Below are 19,352 nucleotides of genomic sequence, written 5' to 3'. Positions count from 1 at the left end.
TAGAACACGGCACTCCTAAAGACCAGAGCAGCGGAGCCGGGTTCCCACCGTCCAGCAGCACGGGGGTCCGGCGCACGCCATCCTCTCGGAGCACAATCCCCGATTCAGGCTGCTGCCGGCAAGCCCGTGCACAGGAGGCCCGGCTCGTGCTGCAGCCTGAACCTGGCCTCCGCTTGGTCTTACCCTGGGAGTCATACCTAGCGTGCGTGGGCTGCCTGTCCAGCTGGAGCCAGGGAGAAGGTCCTTCAGTTAGACACGTACTCTCTGCTACGAGGTACTCTCTTTCCGAAGCCATAAACAAAAAGACAATCTACTTCTCTTTATTGCTCGTACACTCTGCTGTTCAGCTCTTACTAGCCGGGTTTAGAAGAGTCCAGCCGTGCATTTGAGAATGATCAAAGCAGTAAAACTGCTCACCAAGCAGGAAGAGCGGGAAAGCCCTCCCGTCACAGCGCTGCAGCCGTCAGCGCCGTGCTCTGAGACTAGCGTTTCATCTTCACCTAACTGCAAAGGAGAGCCTCGTGAGACCACTACCAGAGATTCAAACCACACTCAGAGCGGGAAAGGAACGTGCGTGGCCTCGCAGTCCTAACTGTGGTCAGGGGGCTGCCGACAGCCGTGCTGATCACCGAACCCAGGACGGGCCTTCTGGAGCGGGGCGGAGGCACAGCCCGTGCTCACCCATAGGCCTCCGCGCTCTGCTGGCCCCTGCGGGACACAGGGACACACTCCCCCACTCCAATGTGAAAGCAAACAGTAGCTAATACTTCACCATTCTTTCTCCAAAAACATTCACGTTTTTTAAATTCCTTTCCTTCCCCCAACCTCTCCCCTACCCTACCCCCGCCCCCAAAGCAGCTTTTCTTACCCCATATAATCCCGTTTAGAGTTTCTCCTTCTGTAGAGAACAGCCAGGGTCGTGCTGACGAGCAGAGTGAGACCCAGGACCACAGCAGCAACTATCCCCACCACCACCCAAACCGGAAACACGGGCAAGACCTCTGGAGAGAAAGAACAAAATCGTTTTAAGGTACTTTGCTACCAAGAGAAGAAGCAGGGTTTTATTAAATCACTAAGTGAGTGCTTTAGGGGCTTCCACGGCCTCTTTAGTGTCCGCATTATGAGCTCCTGGCGTCTGGCTGACGACGTGCACACGCGCACGGGTGAAGGAGGCACGGGTGAGGCACGTCTGCCACACACACCTCCCTCCCGATGCTCTAAAGCCAGAGAAATTCCAGGGCTGCGAATTTACCGCAATTTGCTCTCCAACAAAGCAGACTTTGTCTCAAAGGAGACACCAAATGCAGAACCTGCATTTCCTGCTTCTTTTCCAAGAAAGGGAAGGCAAACACTGTCCTGCTTTTGCAAATGTGGAAACTCTCCCTCGAAGGACATGGAAGCTGTACTCACCTTCTTCCCCACGGCCCACCCCTTCCACCCACTGTGAGTTCGGTCTTTCTTCCAATTAATACTGAAGAAGGACATTCCTGAATTTGGGTCAGTGGGCTCCAAGGATACAGATGGGGAACCCGGCTCAAGCAGCTGGAGAAGCAGAGGCTCCCCGACCTCGCATCCAGAGGTACATAGGGGCAGGGCACCTAACTGCAGACAAACATACTCGGAAATGTCACTCCTGCTCTTCAACTGAACCTGAGACAAAGGGGACTGTGTTACCACTGCCAAAACACTCAGGGAAGTACCTTTCTCTACGACATAGAGCCTAATGTGTCCCGGCTGGGCAACAATGTCAGGAGGGTTTTTGACGTCACAAATATAGGTGCCGTTGTGGATAAACTGCATATTTTCTATGTTGATGGACGCGTCCTTCTTGTCCAGGTCTCCAGCCCAGCTGGTCCTGTCCTTAAATGGTGGATAATTCCCAGGATACACTTGCCCTTGGGAGTAGTGGAAAAACTGCAACCAGAGAAAAAAGACACATGAGCTCTCCTCACAGGCAGGCACCCGACACGCCGTAATGGGCAAAGACTTCATAGAGAAAGGCATACAACTCCATATGACAACTGAGCTATGGGACAGAAGCCAGATCAGTGTTTAGAAAGCACAGGGATTGACACTATTTCAGCTGAAGCCATAAACTCGTATATCATCTCAAATCTTCTCAATATGTCACTGGTGGAGTGATTACTGCCCATTCTTCAAACATAAGGAAAAGGAGACTCAAAGAAGCCATCTGTTCAGGGTCACAGTGACAACAGGGGGTGGACCCAAAGTCAAAGTCAGGACCATCTGACCCTTCAGAGCCAGTGACCACACCATGACAGAGACTGTGAATCCAAAGGTTTCAGTCTGAATTCACAAAGTTTACCACTTAGTTCTAGAAAGCCCTGAAGCAGGTAAAGCCTTAATATCACAGAGCAGTTAGTTAATCTGACGGGCTTCTCCCTCTTACGTACTGGTTTCCCAGGGAAATGTTACGGGTGTGTGAGAGGAAGCCCAGATACGCCGATGTCCTCACTTCTCTTCAAACATCAGCCTTCAGCTAACTTTCCTCACACCTGCTTTTTAGCAAAGGAACTCATTTCTCAAAGAAGCCTTGTTAAGCCCAGCACCTTGGAAGCTAGGTATGGTCTAGGGGCCAGGGATCTCTCCTGATCCTGGGCTTCGATCCAAGCAGCTCTTTCTCCTTACTCGCAGGGGAAACCTATAAAAACCAAAGCAACCAGCTCATCTTATTAAACATATTCTGATGCTTTTGAGTTAAAAGATCTTTTATCAACAGCTAAGCGTTCAGGAATTGCCTGTGATCAGGGTGGTGTGTAAGTATAAACTGCTCAGCTAAATACGCTAATGAACACAGCATGTTCTCCACAGTAAGTCTTGTAGACTTGCTTGATTGAAGCCACTTGACAAGACTGTCTCGAGCATAAATGGAGCCGACTTTTTGAGAGAAAGTTATTACCACTGGGTGTCTTCCTGGTGAGAAGGAACGTGGACTGAACGATGCCCCTCACACCCACTCTTACCGAAGACTTCAGGTGGAGAACCCTCACAGGTTTGGACTCATTTGAGTAAACTCATGTGTGCTCCATTTTGCGTCTGTGGGAAGCATCTTCTGCAGCGAGGCCGTGTTCCCATAAAGACGCAGACCGCTTCCCCCGGACGTCTGCATGACTCCTGCCCTCACTCACTCCTACGCAAACTCACGCACATTCACCCCCAGCTGTACCCAGGGAGTAAGTTATCTAACATCTGCACTCGTGGACTTGACCTCAGCCTGCCTTCCTTCTCTGGCATAACATCAAGGGCGGCTTCCTTTTTAATGAAAATCCCGGAAGACATAGGTCCACTTAAGGATTTGGAAGTCAGGTGTGATATATTCCAACCTGGAGCAACAGGTCTTGTTTTGGAGACTTAATTCAACAGTGAACATGCAGCTTTCCCGACATCGCATGTCGGGAAGTGAAGCCACTCAGGCTGAAGTTTACTCCCAGGGCTCCAGTCATCTCTACATACCGCCGGCTCCCAAAGGAGACCCTCAGGAGCTCATGATCTAGAGATAATGGACAGGCAGTCACTCTGTTCTTTCAGGAAAGGCATCAAGGGTACATTTTTTGCACAAAGACTCTCCGTTTAAAAAAAAAAAAAAAAGATCTCTCCACTTCACAGATGACCAAATAGCAGCTTCCAGAGCTTCTAAACCATGCGTTCTCAACACGGGTGGCACCTCTCACCACGGGGGGCAAATACTGGTTCTGAGGACAGAAAACAATAAGAAAAAAAGCTACTCTTTTTTACATATAAAACAGATTTAACAGTGTATCTGTGGTCTCAAGATTTCATAGAAGGAGGACAGAAATTAGGAAAGCATGTTTCAAAGACACTCCGTAGGAAGGGGATAATGAATAATAAGACTGAGAGACACAGCTTGAAGCAATCCCTAAAGCCTAGAGACAGTAAACATTATAAACAAATGTTTCCCTCGGGGTGCCTGGGTGGCTCAGTGGGTTAAGCCTCTGCCTTCTGCTCAGGTCATGATCCCAGGGTCCTGGGATCGACCCCCACATCGGGCTCTCTGCACAGCGAGGAGCCTGCTTCCTCCTCTCTGCCTGCCTCTCTGCCTACTTGTGGTCTCTCTCTGTTGAATAAATAAAATCTTTAAAAACGAAACAAACAAACAAATAAAAAAAAACAAATTGTTTCCCTCTGAGTGAAGGGAGACATAGTGGAAATAACAGAGCAACCAGAGGGCAACAAAAGAGGGTTTGAACAATTCCCGCCTGTTTGGTGTGACATGGGGTAGGTCACGACCCTCTGAGCAGTTTCCCATGCCCCCCAAGTCTGCAGTGGGAAACACACATGTTCCTCACGAGGGTGAGGAGGCGATGAGACAGGCGTGCGAGGAGCACAGCCTCCAGAGGGTGCTCGGGGATGTAACCCATCATCACGCAGAATTTATCTTAGAGAGAAGCAGCACACTCTGTCCCTGCTGAGTACTGACACCCTGAAAAGGGAGACCCGCTAGAGCACGTCCATGTGCAGATGGAACCACAGAAACAGGACAAACTGTGCACATTAGCCCCTCAGGAGTCAGACACGGTCCCAAGCACTTGACGTGACAATCCTCTGCGACCCTCACAGCAGCCCCAGGGGGAGGGCTGCTTGTCCCCATCTTGCAGACACGAATCAGGGGGGCCGGAGTGCCGGGAGGGCTCAGTGGGTTAAGCGTCTGCCTTCAGCTCAGGTCATGATCTCGGGTCCTGGGATGGAGCCCCGCGTTGGGCTCCCTGCTCAGCAGGGAGCCTGCTTCTCCCTCTGCCTCTGACCCTCCCTCTGCTTGTGCTCTCTTACATGCTCTCTCTCAAATAAATAAATAATATGTCTTAAAAGTACATTAAAAAAAGAACCAGACGGTCCGTCCACGTGGAATCACCACACTGCTTGGTCCGCACTCAGCTGCTGACAGATGAACCTTCCTGTCAGCTCTCTGGCGCTCATCTCTGTTTGGCCACTCACCTTAGTCTGAAGTCCCCCCTCCCCCGGACTATTCCTACCCCCAATTATTACAGAGCGAGAGCACACGACTGAGGACCTGCTGCACAGGAAGGCCCACGACTGCCGTGGAAGCAGATGGACTCTAAATAAAAACCCTCATACTTAAATCAGAAAGGAGTGTGTGTGTGTGTGTGTGTGTGTGTGTGTGTGTGTGTAAAACAGGAATAGTTCAAAGAAATACAAATAAAAATGGGGCAAATGAAAGTTGAAATGGGGATGATCAACCAGGATGGGTCAGCAGGGTCGACCGGAAGCTGCTCCATGGAAGAGAATCCCATAAGGGGATGAGACGGAGAAGAACAGGGGCCGGTGAGGGGGCAGTGCCACCTGCGCAAGGCCAAGGAAAGAACTGCATTTCAAGGACGCTGAATTATTTCTTCCCAGAGAGTCTGAAGCAAGAGAAGGGCCCTGGAATCTGATTGTCAGCACAGCCCTTGGGGAAGCGAACCGGCCTTCGGAGAACGTACATTCACGACAGGACAGCAGGGGAGAAGCGGGGAGGGAGGCTCGGCAGGAGGATGTGAGCATTCCTACCGACACAGTGGTGTCGGTCCCCTCTGGCTGGAAGCTCCAGGAGACCGAGGTCGACGTGCCTGTGGTGTTCGCGGACTTGAACTTGCAAGTCAGCTTCCCTTGTGTCCCATTTGCCACGAAGATTTCCTTTGGCGTATACACCTCCAAGGCTGGCACGCCAGTGGCCACTGGAGAGAGAAGACCAAAGAGAGGCTGAGTCAGACTTAGCGCGTACCACCGTGCCGACCTATGAGGGAAGACGGCAAAGACAAGCAGAGTTACTCGAGGTCTACAGCACATCTGCGGCCGTCGTGGACTATGCGTGTCTGGCAGAATGTTCCACTGCCAGGCACTGCCCGCAAGCAGGGTGAACTGCTGACCGCCCAGGACTTTGTTCCTGTTTTTCACTATTCAGCTATACCTAATGTGTATGTTTTCTTTTAAATTAACCAGACTTGGGGCGCCTGGGTGGCTCAGTGGGTGAAGCCTCTGCCTTCGGCTCAGGTCATGATCTCGGGGTCCTGGGATCGAGCCCCGCATTGGGCTCTCTGCTCAGCAGGGAGCCTGCTTCCCCACTGGCTTACCTCTCTGCCTGATTGTGATCTGTCAAATAAATCTTATATATATATATGTATATGCATATATATATATATAAATAAAATTAACCAGACTTACAGAAATGATGAGCAAGAAGCAGAGGATTCCCATCTCTTCCCTCACTCCCTCCCCCCGTCCAAGTCTCCCTATTAGTAACATCTTTTGTTAGTGTAGTACACTGGACCACTGATGAGTCAATATTGTTAACTAAAGCCCACCTTTATATTAAGGCTCACTCTATGCTACCCATTTCATGGGTTTTGACAATGTATCCACTATTACAGTCAAACACAGAATCCTTCTACTGCCCTAAACTCTGTGTCCCGCCTGTTCACTGTCTCCTCCCTGCCCCAAGCCCCTGGCAACCACTCATTTTTTCCTACTGTTTCTTTGCCTTTGCCAGAGACAAAGTTGGTTGGAATCATACAGCAAATGTACCCTTTTTTTTTATTTTTATGGATTTTTATTTATTTATTTGACAGGCAGAGATCACAAGCAGGCAGAGAGAGAGGGGAAAGCAGACTCCCCTCTGAGTCAATCCCAGGACCCTGAGATCATGACCTGAGCCGAAGGCAGAGGCTTTAACCCACTGAGCCACCCAGGCGCCCCCAAATGTAGCCTTTTCAAATTAGCTGCTATCACTTAGTAATATTTAAGTTTCTTCCATGTCATTTTATAGCATTTCTTTTTATTGCTGAATAATGGATATATTTATGGATATTCACCTCCTGAAGGACATCTTGGTTGCTTCCCTGATGGTCTATTTTTAATAATGTTGAGGGCATGTTTTTTTCCACTTCTTTAAACAGTTCTACCTGTTAAATTTCAACCATGATCACACTAAACTTTTCTCATCTTCTATATTTAATGTAATTCAAACTATTCTGGGTACGGTATCGCTTCATTTAGAGCCATATTAAGAACACCTGGGTAGCTCAGTCATTAAGCACTGGACTGGAGCTCAGCTCAGGTCAGGGTCTCGGACTCTTGGGATCAAGCCCCCACTGGACCCGGCGATTGGTGGGGACTCTGCTTGAGGCTGTTTTTGTCTTTCCCTCTGCCCCTCCCCTTCCCTGCACTATAATAAACAAATAAATCTTAAAAAAAAAAAAAAAAAAAAAAAGCCAGGGCCCCCTGTGTGGCCCAGAAAGTGAAGCGTCCGCCTTCCGCTGGGCTGGAGGCCCGAGCCAGCCGTGAAGAGCCTGCTTTTCCCTCTGCCCCTCCCTGCAGCCCCTCCTCCACTGTGGACATGGGCTCTCTCTCCCTCTCCTGCAAAAATAAATAAACAAAATCTTAAAAAAAAAAAAAAAGCCAAGTTTATTGTTTAACTGACCTTTTTTCCTTTAAGGGATTTAAGGCGAAAATATGCACAACACAATCTGCTTTCCTTAGTGAAACCGTTATCTACTGCTACGTTTCTGCACGCCATAGAACAACCAGCTGCACACGCTGGGTCACATTTTCACTTCACCCACTGAGTTCATGCAGTTAGCCTAAGCCCAGAAATAGTCATTAAAATGTCTATCACTTATAATATAAAAATAGCTCCTTTTTTCAAATCTGTAAGCAGAGCCAACTGTAAGAATTTTATGGATTGCTGCTAAAATAAAATAATCTTCACTCAAAAAAGACATGTTCATGGATCAAATGAAGGTTACAAAGAAAGTAATTTAGCCTAAAAATGAAACCAATTAAAGCTAACATAGAAAAGATCATCTTCCAAATAAAGATATTTTTTAAGGTAACAGTTTGGGAAGAATCCGTACCCGCAGTGTCCCGATTCTTCTTCAACCTAACAGATGAGCACAACAGGGAAGGACACGGTCTACCAGCCAGGCCTGACGACCGTGCGCGGGACGTTTTCTTCCTGAGTCTTAACCAGGACTCTCGGCCGTGGAGAGCAAGTCCTCCCCCAGTCCTCCCAACCGTCTTCCAAATGTTTATTCTCAGGACACAATGGGCACTTTCGGCTATTCTCTTAAATCAACCGATAGCCACACTGCATCAAGCAGACTTTTTCTGCTAAGGAGGGTGGATTATTATTACAGAGAACAATGGATTATTATTTGTGGTCCAAACCTCAAAACAAGCCCTTCTTTCAAACAAGAAGCCAACAAAAGACGTTCCCTGCCATTGTGGGTAGGCAGAAAAGCACGCCAAGGCATCTGAGTTCAAAATGAAGGACAAAGCACAAGACCAGGCCATCTGACCAGGTTATTCCAGGAAGCAGCACTGGTTTATAACCCTTACTTACGCTGCGTCATTTTGACTGGTTTTCTCCACAGTGGTGAGCACTGCAATGGAAGCCAATCTACAAGGCCAATTAATAAAGGTCTCCTCAAGGGTTTTCTTAGGCCAGATCCCTCCCTCAAGGCTGGCGTGCAAAATCTGACACCTGAGAGGTTATTCAGAGATGGAACTGGGCCAAGGGTCCGAGTTTACAGTCACTGAATTTTGACCATAAAGAAAAACCAAATTCCCAAGTGGCTTTTAGACAATCTAAGACAGACTTAATGATATCACTTGTTAATGAACAAGTGACTTAAAAAAAAGGTCACTCTTGGGCTGATTAGGACAGGAAGCTCTTACAGCCAGGATTCGGAATTCCAACTCTGGCCAATCCGCAGTTCCAATAAAATAAAATAAAACGGCTCCATATAGACCTAGTTAACACCCTCTCATCCCTGGCTCGCTCCTTCTCAGCAGCACCACCCTTGCCCCAGCTCTTGGAGAGCCCATTAGTCTTAAAATGAACCTTCCAAAGCCTCAGCCTCTTTGTTTATCTTCTCTCTCCCTGTGATCTTATCCTCAGGCCTATTCCAGCTTCTATACAGAAGGATGTGCTCATTCCCACATCCTTCCCCAGGCCCTGTTGAAAACCGGGCTGCCCTGCTCCCTGCTCAGGGGCTGTCCCTGCAGAACAGGGTGTTTAGCACTGACCCTGACCTCTACTAGATGTCAGTGGCATCCTCTCCCCTTCCAGCCATGGCAATAAAAAAATGTCCCCAGACTCTGAAACAGCTTCTCGGGGCCAAACTACCCATAGCTGAGAACCACGGCCCCAGACCCTATTATTAATATGAACACACCCTCCACAATCTCATGCTTCTCTACTCTCTGACTCCACCTCCTGTCTTTCCAGGGCACGTCCCCCAAGACCCTGACTTGGCCGATCCTTCAGCTGCAGCTGAACCTAAAAATCCATCCACCCTCCAGTCTCTTCACGGTCTCTCCTGCTCAGCACGTCTTCGTTTTGTCCTACTCAGGCTGGTTCCCGGGCATATGACTGGACCCATCCCGACTCTCTCCCCTCTGTGCATTCAACCCAATCCTGTACTCCCCCCAGGCCCCTCATCTCCACCGAGACAGCGGAGCACAGACGGAGAAAAGGACACAATCCCACAGGCTGGTTTCACCTGAAACTCATGACCACTAACTTAAAAGGGGGCTCTTCATGCTGCCCAGCAATCCTTCCCCACTTCCCTAGTGCATCTGCTTTGCCACTTTCACATCTTCCTCTCTAACTTCGACTCTCCCCCCGAACACTGTGCTTCCTATTTCACTGAGAAAGCAGAAGCAAGCAGCAGAGAACTTGCCCAGTCCCCACAGGAAACCTCTGTGCTCCTCTCCAGGGCTGGCCCCTCTACACAGGACCTCTTCTCTGGCCTAACTAAGGATGTCAGTCAGCAACTCTTCCTCTTTCTCTGGACTGTTTCACTCTCCTGAGTCACTGCCAGCAGCCACATATACACCCACATCTATACTTATACCCCAGCTGTATGGGAAAAACCTTGACCTGCATCTCCCCACCGTGATGGCTGTTTTGTTCTCTTCTATTTTACAGATCTTCAAAGAATGGCCCACATTTACTGTGCCAAGGCCTCTCCCATATTCTCTTGAATAAACCCAACCCAGGCTTTTATTCTCAGTCCCCCACTGACGCTCTTCTTGTCAAAGAATCCGATGATTCCATGGGGCTAAATGGACAGCCAGTTCTCAGTCCTCACATGGCACACAGCTGAAGGCTTCCCACTGGCACAGCTGGTCTTTCGCAGTTTGACTTCTGAAATGCCACTTGCTGGTTCTCGTATCTCACTGCCTGCTCCTTTTCTGGTTCTCCTGACCTCTGCAGTCGGAGAGTTCTAGACCCTCCTGCTGACCCCTTATCTCTTCTCTTGATGACCTCATCTAGTCTTAAGGCTGTAATTATCCCCTAAATGCTGGACACACACACACACACATACACACACACACAATGCCATCAACTGCCTCACTTGGCTCTAACTGGCATCTCAAACTTCCTATGTGCGGACCGACTTCCTGACTCCCGCTCTCAAACCCACTGCTCTGCGGCCCCTTCCAGCTCAGCAAGCGGGGAGGCCAGCCTTCCAGTGGCTGAGGCTTCCTGACCCTGCACTTTCTCACACTCACCTCCATGCTGTCACCAAACATGCTGTGTCTACTTAGAAACATCTCTCAAGGGGCGCCTGGGTGGCTCCGTGGTTGGGCGTCTCCCTTCATCTCAGGTCATGATCTCAGGGTCCTGGGATCGAGCCCCGCATCAGGCTCCCTGCTCCGCAGGAAGCCTGCTTCTCCCTCTCCCATTCCCCCTGCTTGTGTTCCCTCTTTCACTCTTTGTCAAATAAATAAAATTAAAAAAAAAAAAAAAAAAAAAAAAAGAATCTCTCCGAAGTGCTCCGTCCTTGCGTCTCCCAGCGCCGCTGTCCTGGTTCCAGCCAGGGTGTCTGGCGGCTTCCCCAACTGGTGCCTCTGCCCCACCTCCGCCCAGCTCGCGGCAGCCAGTCCACGGGGGGGCTGCGCAGATCTTGTAAAATACGTATGGGAGCATACCACTGCTCTGCCCAAGACACTCCACGGTTCTCCGCGTGAGCCAGCATCGGGCGGGAGCCCTCACAGGCCCGTGAAGCCCCCAAGCGTGAACTCCTGGCCACTGCTCAGGCCGTTCCGCCCAGGCTTCTCCCTCGGCCTGGCCTTGGGCAGAGTTGCAGCAGCCGCCCTGGTCATGTTGTGGCCTCTCAGCCTGTGAGCGCCCCCAAGGGCAGAGAGATGGGAGGGAACCCGGGAAGCTGCGGGGCCAGGAGAGGCCAGGGCAGAGCCGGTGGCGCTGGGGAGGCCGAGCCGGGCACTCTGCCCAGGCCTCCTGGGGAGGACCTTCAGTGGGTCCCCACGCTTGCAGAGCCGCGGTCAGCCATGGGCTCTGCCCCGCCTGCGACCAGCGAGAAAGGTGCTGCTCCCGGTGGGCCGAGGCTGGCACCCTGGGTGAAGGGCGGGTTTCACCGACACGAGGCAGCCCACGCCGCTCCTGCAAGGCCCGAGTTCAGCGGTTTCTGAAACAACCGGGCACGGTGCGCTCTGTGCAGACTCTCCCCAAGCCCCATCCGCAGGAGTGCTGTAAATACACAGTAAAATCACTCCAGAACTCAGAGGGCCTGTCTTCACAGTCATGAAAGAGAGTCACCTAGAATGGCTAGAAATGCAAATGGAAAGCACACTGAGCTGAGGGAAACTACTGCTGTAAACCCGTCACTCCTCGCCACTGCGGACTGGGTCCCAGCCTGAGCCAGACAGTCAATAGGGCTCGTTTAGGCTGAAGATTTAGGTTGGTGGCAAACATTGCTGTGAGAACTAAAGCTTTAATTCAAAAGTTCAGATGGGGAAAAGTCTCCTCTTGAATCCTGGAAAAACCAACTGCCTCAGGAATAAAAACACAGAAGTGAAGCGAAACAAAATAAAAGGTTAAGGGAGGTCTAAACGTTTTTCTGTCCCGCAACTTGGATTCTGAGTTAAATATTAACTTACACGCAAATTTCAAAACAGTAACAGGCGCTGAGTTTACTTTCTTCCTGGGGGGAAGGAATCCTGCTAAGCTACACTTGCCTTCAAAGGGCAAGACACGGGACCAAAGACAACCCTTTTCCTGGGAGATTAATTCAAATGAAAAAAGCCTGAAAAATCATCTGATGAGGAATCAAAGAGTTTGTAAAATCAACTCACCAGGAGTGATTTCTACAGTAATCAACTATGAGACCCACCATTTGGATATTCTTCTATTTCAGAGGGAGAACCACAACAGCTGAGGAAAAAAACAAAACAACAAAACAGCATCCACTGCAATCACACACAAAAAAAGCCAATTCAAGAATAGTTTGGCCAAGAGTCTATATTTTGACATGATCTATTTCTTTTTTTTTTTTTTTAATTATTTATTTGACAGAGCGGGTGAAGAAAGAGTACAAGCAGGGGCAGTGGCAGGCAGAGGGAGAGGGAGATGCAGGCCCCCACAGAGCAGAGGTCCAGGCATCATGACCTGAGCCTAAGGCAGGCGCTTAACTCATGAGCCACCCAGGAACACTGACAGGATCTATTTCAGTATTTTGAATCACTGAAGTAATGCAATGTCAATAATGCCTCCTAATTAACATGCCAAATGGTCTTATGCCAAGTAAATTCAAATTCTCATACCATGAAATCATTAGAAATACACGGGAACAGCATTATTATGAATGAATACACACTTTCAAAGCCTAGACTGGGACCCTGAAACTTAAGGAGCAGCTCCTTGTCGTTATCACTACTGGTCTGTAGGGCCCTGCTTTGTCAAAATCTCGCCCTTTCAACAACCCCCGCTGTTTTTCCTTGAAACTGAAATAAGGCTTTTGTTTTGAAATTTTTTGGAAGCACTTTGATGTTACCAGTTTATTCTCCTGCCTAAAAGAGTACAATCAAGCAGTTTATTTAAATAGCTTTCTGGCCTATCTCTTATTGGCTATTTGCACACAATGTTAATCTGATATCATAATATCTCCTAACACAAGCATAAATATGACCTTTTAAAACATACTGAAAGAGAAAAACAAAAGAGCATGAAACACAATTCAGACGGGGGTTCTAAGTGGAAGAGGGTGGAGGGACAGATGACAGAGGCACGCTGTTGGTAACGTTCCAGTTCCTAGGGTAGGTAGTGAGGGCATAGAAGCACGCTTTTTTTTTTTTTTTTAAGATTTTATTTATTTATTTGACAGACAGATCACAAGCAGGCAGAGAGGCAGGCAGAGAGAGGAGGAAGCAGGCTCCCTGCTGAGCAGAGAGCCCGATGTGGGGCTCGATCCCAGGACCCTGAGATCATGACCTGAGCCGAAGGCAGCAGCTTCACTGAGCCACCCAGGCGCCCTGGAAGCGCATTTTAACGTTAGCTCCGTTAGCTCCTTGCGGGCGCCTGGGTGGCACAGTTGTTGAGTGTCTGCCTTTGGCTCAGGTCACCATTCCAGGAGGGATCTGGCCTTGTGTCGCGCTCTCCACGTCTCCCTCTCCCACTCCCCCTCCTTGTGTTTCCTCTCCTGCTGTCTCTCTCAGTCAAAAAAATAAACAAAATCTTAAAAAACAAAAACAAAAACAAAAAACATTGGCTTTGTAAACTGAAAGCACACACGTACACTCCTCTGTATTTAATTTTTCATAATAAAAATTGTCTTTTTAAAGAAAGGAAGACAACAGTAGCTAATAAGCGATTTACTTTTTAAATTCCAGAATGTGGGATCCCTGGGTGGCTCTGCTGAGCGTCTGCCTGCAGCTCAGGTCATGATCCCAGATTCCTGGGATGAGGTCCCATGTTGGGCTCCCCGCTCAGTGGGGAGCCTGTGTCTCCGTCTGCCTGCCGCTCCCCCTGCTTGTGCTCTCTTTCTCCCTCTCTCTTGCAAATAAATAAAATCTTTTTTTTTTTTTAAGATTTTTTTATCCATTTGAAAGACAGAGAGTGTACAAGCAGGGGTAGTGCAGAGGGAGAGAAAGAAGCAGACTCCGCACTGAGCAGAGAGCCTCATGTGGGGCTCCATCCCAGGACCCTGAGATGACGACCTGAGCCAAAGACAGATGCCCAACCATCTGAGCCACCCAGACGCCCCATAAATAAATAAAATCTTTAAAAAAAGAAAAAAAAAAAAAAAAGCTTTTCACATGTCAGGAACACACTCCTCTACACTGTCTGCAGTTATGCTCCAGGCCTCAATCTAAAAGTGACTTCCTGCCGGCGCCTGCCCACACTCTGCGCCCTGTGCTCCTGGCATCTGGCCTGGCCGGGCCCCGCAACGGCCCCTCACATATCTGCTGGAGCGACCCGCTGTCTGTAGCCAGGAGAGAAGGGACTGCATCCACCTGGTTCATCATCATGGTCTTGTCCCCTCACAAATGCCCATGTTAAGGTGTTCAACAAACGTTTGTTTGAAAAAGGAAGGAAAGAAGGACAGAGAGAGAGAAAAACAAGACCTGCCAACTAAACCAGCTACAGAGAGCACACTCGCTGCACAACAATGCCCTGAGGGTAAGGCCCCAGTGCTCGCAGGGTTGCTGGGGGCTGGGTTAGGACACTGAGGGCGATCTTGGAGGAAGCTTACACAGGGTTCAAGAATCTTCTTCCAATCTAGATGAGGGAATCCCAAAGGAGACTCACCTTTTGAAATGTTCAATAAGAAAGGGGTATGTACTACTTTTAGACCCCAACTAGACAAGCAACCTTGAAAAAGAAAAACAAAACTGAAGGCATCACAATTCCGGACTTCAAGTTACATGACAGAGCTGTAGTGATCAAACCAGCATGGGAGCGACACAGAAACGCACAGATCAATGAACAGAGCAGAGAGCTCAGAATGAAACCCCACAATCACATGGCCAATCAACGCACAACAGGAAGAGTATGTGACGGGGAAAAGTCTCTTCAACAAACAATGTTGGGAAAACTGGTCAGCTGCATGCAGAAGAATGACATGAGACCACTTTCTCACACCACACACAAAAATAAACTCAAAATGGGTTAAGGACCTAAATGTAAGACCTGAAACCCTAAAAAAATCCTGGAAGGAGCACAGGCAGAAATTTCTCTGACATCAGCTGTAACAACATCTTTCTAGATAAGTCTCCTAAGGCAATGGGAACAAAAGTAACAATAAACTATTAAAACTACATCAAAATAAAAACCTTTTGCACAGTAAAAGAAATAAGCAACAAAACTAAAAGATAACCTACTGAGTGTCATTTGCAAATGACATGTCTGATAAAGGGTTAGTATCCAAAATATATTAACAACTGTTACAAGAATACCACAAAGAAACCCCACAAACAATCCAATAAAAAATGGACAGAAGAGGGGCGCCTGGGTGGCTCAGTGGGTTAAAGTCTCTGCCTTCGGCTCAGGTCATGGTCCCAGGGTCCGGGGATCGAGCCCCGCATTGGGCTCTCTGCTTAGCAGGGAGCCTGCTTCCCCCTTTCTATCTGCCTGTTTCTCTGCCTACTTGTGATCTCTGTCAAATTAAAAACAAAAAACAAAAAAACCCCAAATGGACGGAACAGATATCTCGTTAAAGAAGATCTCCAGATGGCCAACAGACACATGAAAAAGATGCCCCACATCACTCATCATCAGGGAAATGCAAATCAAAACTACAATGAGCTATCACCTCACACTTGTCAGAATGGTTAACATTAAAAAAAAAAAAAAGAAAGAAAGAAGTGTTGGTGAGGATGTGGAGAAAGGGGAACCCTCGTGCACTGTTGGTGGGAATGCAAACTGGCGCAACCCTGTGGGAAACAGTATGGAGGCTCCTCAAAAAAGTTGAACACTGAACTATCATATATTCCAGTAACTCCATTACTGGGTATTTACCTCAAAAAAATTCAGAGGGATACATGCTCCCCTGTGTTTACTGTAGCATTACTTACAATAGATACATTATGGAAGCAACCTAAGTGTCCATCAGTAGACGAATGGATAAAGATGTAGTATGTATAATACAATGGAATATTACTTGGCCATAAAAAGGAATGAAATCTTGCCCTTTATAAAACATGACTAGATCCAGAGAGTATTATGCTAAGTAAAATAAGCCAGTGAGAGAAAGATATGACTTCACTCACACGTGGAATTTAAGAATCAAAACTAACGGGGGGAAAAGAGAGACAAACCAAGAAGAAGACTGTTAACTACGGAGAACAAACTGATGGTCACCAGTGGGCCGGAGGGTGTGGGGACAGAGGAAGCAGGTGAAGGTGTCAAGAGTACACTCACCACGGTGAGCACTGAGTAGTGTGCAGAACTGCTAGTCACTGTCTTGTAACCCTGACACTAACCAACACTGGATGCTAAGCATACCGGAATTTAAAAAAAAAACCAAACAAACCTTTATCTCAGAGAAAATAATGATAAAAGAAGGTCTGTGCACTTTCACAAACACACAGGATCACTGAACTCCTCTGAGCCACTCCTTCTACTCACAAGCAATGTCCAGCTGGCCACATCTCTATCTTTAACATTTTTTGCACCAACAAAGGTCTTTCTGTTTCTCAAATGGGAGGCATTCAAAAGGTCCTGAATCAGGCCAGTCATTAACTAATCATATGACTCCTTAAAGCCCTAGTATTTCTTCTCTGCCCTCCTCTATGTATGGACTGTTCATCTCTCCTGCTGCCGCTTTTCTTTTGTCCGTCAGCGGCTCATTCTTTCAAACCACACAGGGACTCAGCCTCTGCCCCGTAAGGACTGACCATCTCCTGGAGAATGAACAAGTATCTGCAGGCTGTGGCCAGGGCATGGCGCTGGCCCCCCAGGTTGCGCCCAGTCCCAGTGCAGACTTGGCATAGTGCAGGGCCTCCATCAAAGGCCAAAACGGGGCACCCAGGCAGCTCAGTCAGAGAAGCCACTGCCTTTGGTTCAGGTCATGATCTTCGAGTCCCAGGATTGAGTCCTACGTCGGGCTCCTTGCTCAGTGGGAAGCCCTCTCCCTGCTTCTCCCTCTGCCTGCTGCTCCCCTACTTGTGGTCTCTGTCAAATAAATAAATAAATCTTTAAAAAATTTTTTAAATTAATTTTTAAAAGGCCAAATGTCCAGTCAAGCAATCAACACAAATGCCGTGACCACAGCCAACCCGAACTGCATCCCCACATCAGGTGTCCCAGCTTTATCAGTTCTTAGCAAACGGATAAAAGTGAAAAATCAGATCATGTCACTTCCAATAGATTCTAGTGGACTAAAGAGCTCTGTGTAAAGGACACACGGAAGCCTCCGGGGGGCCCATCTTACGATGAAAAAATAACACTCTCATGTAGTTTATATTTCTCATGTGCTGAAACGGCTTATATAATTTCATGCAAACAGGAGACCACTGTACTTAAATCTATCTTTCTGAGCACTCAGATCTTCTCAGAAGGTCTACATTATTTTAGAAGATACCTGAACCATGATTTAATCCAAATCAGAAAAAAAAACCCCACAAAGTATTACAGCCAACAACAGAACATGTGACTTGGAGAAAAATATGCCTGTGGTCAGTGACAAGAAGGGCATTCCTCACCTCCAAAATAAGGCAATAAGGGTGCAATGAGAAAACCACCATTTACTGAGTGCTTCTTATGGGTAAAGCATTACTGAACTAGGGGACATTTAGTATTTTTCAACAACCCTGTTGGGTGTTATCTACTGGACAGAAGTTCAGAGAGAGGCCAAGGAACTTGCCCAAATCACTTATCCGGCCAATGCGGAGCCAAAAGTTGACTCTCGGATATTCTTACCCCAAAGCACCACTCTCTTCAATATGCTGATTATCAAGCTCTAACTGAATCTTTTATTCAAATAAAACGTGGGCTCTTATGTATAAAGATGTATAAAGAAGACAGAGGGAGTTTTCACATACAAGTCAGAATAATAAATAAGGCCCAGAACTACAAGACCGCGCAGTGGTCCTGGGCCTTGGCTGCACAGTGGAATCACCTAGAGAGCTTTAAGAGGTACCGATGCCTACCGAAACTACTGAAACGCTCCGCTTGGCAATGATGGATACAAGGCACTATGCACTTGTCCAAGCCCACAGAAGGTACAACATCAGAGTGAACCCTAATGGAAATCATGGATCACAGGTGGTTATGATCTATCAGGGCAGGTTTATCGATTATAACAAGTGCATCACGCTGGCGGGGAGGTGGACAACGACAGAGGCCACGCACGTCTGGGACGATATGGGTATATGGCACACGGATATATAAACTTTCTCTCAATTTTGCTATGAAAAACCGTCTATGAAAGGCAAATGCTGGTGTCCACATCCACCTCTAGCCCCAGGAACTGTGATTTAATTGGAAAGGGGTGTGGCCTGGGCTCCAGGGTTTTTAAAAAGCCCTCAGGTGATTCTCAACTGGTAACCGCTGAGCTATCAGGCTCCACTTCTGTCCTGCAGTACGGTAAGACTGTGCCGGAAGCACATGAGCCAAACCTTGCCTGGCATCTGGCTGAGTGTAGGTACAGGTATGTTCCACTGTAAAACTCTATTAGAGTATACATACAGACGGGAACTTCTTAAAAATGACTAGGGCGGTGCACTACTGTATTCTTAATCACACACAAGTTTAAATGTATACACAGAAATTACAAAAATCTGCTTTACTCAGAAGAATGCGTTAGCTGCTGGAATTAAGGTGGCAGTGGTCTCAGGTCCCCAAATTATTCCTGTGACTTCATATCTATGTATATTGTCCTTTTATTATTATTCTAATCGTTAAAAATGAACTTTAGGAAAGGGGCTCCTGGGTTGCTCAAGAGTTAAGCCTCTGCCTTCGGCTCTGGTTGTGATCTCAGGGTCCTGGGATCGAGTCCCACATCGGACTCTCTGCTCAGAGGGGAGCCTGGTTCTCCCTCCCTCTCTACCCCTGCTTGTGTTTCCTCACCCGCTATGTCTCTGTCAAATAAATAAAATCTTAAAAAACCAAACAAACAACAATTTTAGTGGAAAAACAGAAATGTACGTCGAGTGTTGAGAAGCCCTGAAGCAGAGGAGCCAGAAAGCCCCAGGAGTCCGAGAGCCTGGAAACTGCTGTCCTGCTGGGTTCTGAAGCGGACTACAGAGCTGTAAGACCAGAGTCTGTCCCAGGGCAGTGGAAAGCTAGAAAACAGACTAGCCACATTTTTAACCACACAGGGGAAGTGAATCAAACAGAGAAGGAAATACTAAACCCTCTTCTAGAGCTATGGGCACTCTTACAGCTGTGTCTGCTCCCTGGTTATCCTTTGGGCAGAGTCTTCATTAAAATGCAAATTCACCCATGTCAACTGAAAATCCAGTTTCACAGCTGCCCCATTACTGCGCCAGGCCCATAGTCCTCCGCACGGCACAGGACTTTGCAAAGTCACACCACCCTTTCCTGCTTTCCATGGGTGAGGGCTTGTCTC

The 19,352-nt window shown here is 48.0% G+C and overlaps 1 protein-coding gene across 5 annotated transcripts in view; it reads right to left on the bottom strand.

Annotated features, from left to right (window-relative positions):
* The window catches only part of MPZL1 (myelin protein zero like 1), a 53,530-nt gene that overhangs the window by 13,048 nt on the left and 21,130 nt on the right, over positions 1-19,352 (bottom strand). For all 5 annotated transcript variants that reach the window (XR_009347244.1, XR_009347245.1, XR_009347247.1 and 2 more), the window contains exons 2-4: positions 5,548-5,714; positions 1,701-1,914; positions 869-1,001 (exon numbers count right to left, since the gene is read on the bottom strand). Coding sequence is in view for 2 of the 5 variants with exons in the window: in XM_059144981.1 (XP_059000964.1) it covers positions 869-1,001; positions 1,701-1,914; positions 5,548-5,714 (514 nt within the window). In the remaining 3 variants the exon portion in view is untranslated. The remainder of the gene's footprint in view (positions 1-868; positions 1,002-1,700; positions 1,915-5,547; positions 5,715-19,352) is intronic.

This window comes from Mustela lutreola, chromosome 14 (assembly GCF_030435805.1).
Source record: "Mustela lutreola isolate mMusLut2 chromosome 14, mMusLut2.pri, whole genome shotgun sequence".
Taxonomy (NCBI): Eukaryota; Metazoa; Chordata; class Mammalia; order Carnivora; family Mustelidae; genus Mustela; species Mustela lutreola.
This window is presented reverse-complemented; position numbering and strand designations above follow the sequence as displayed.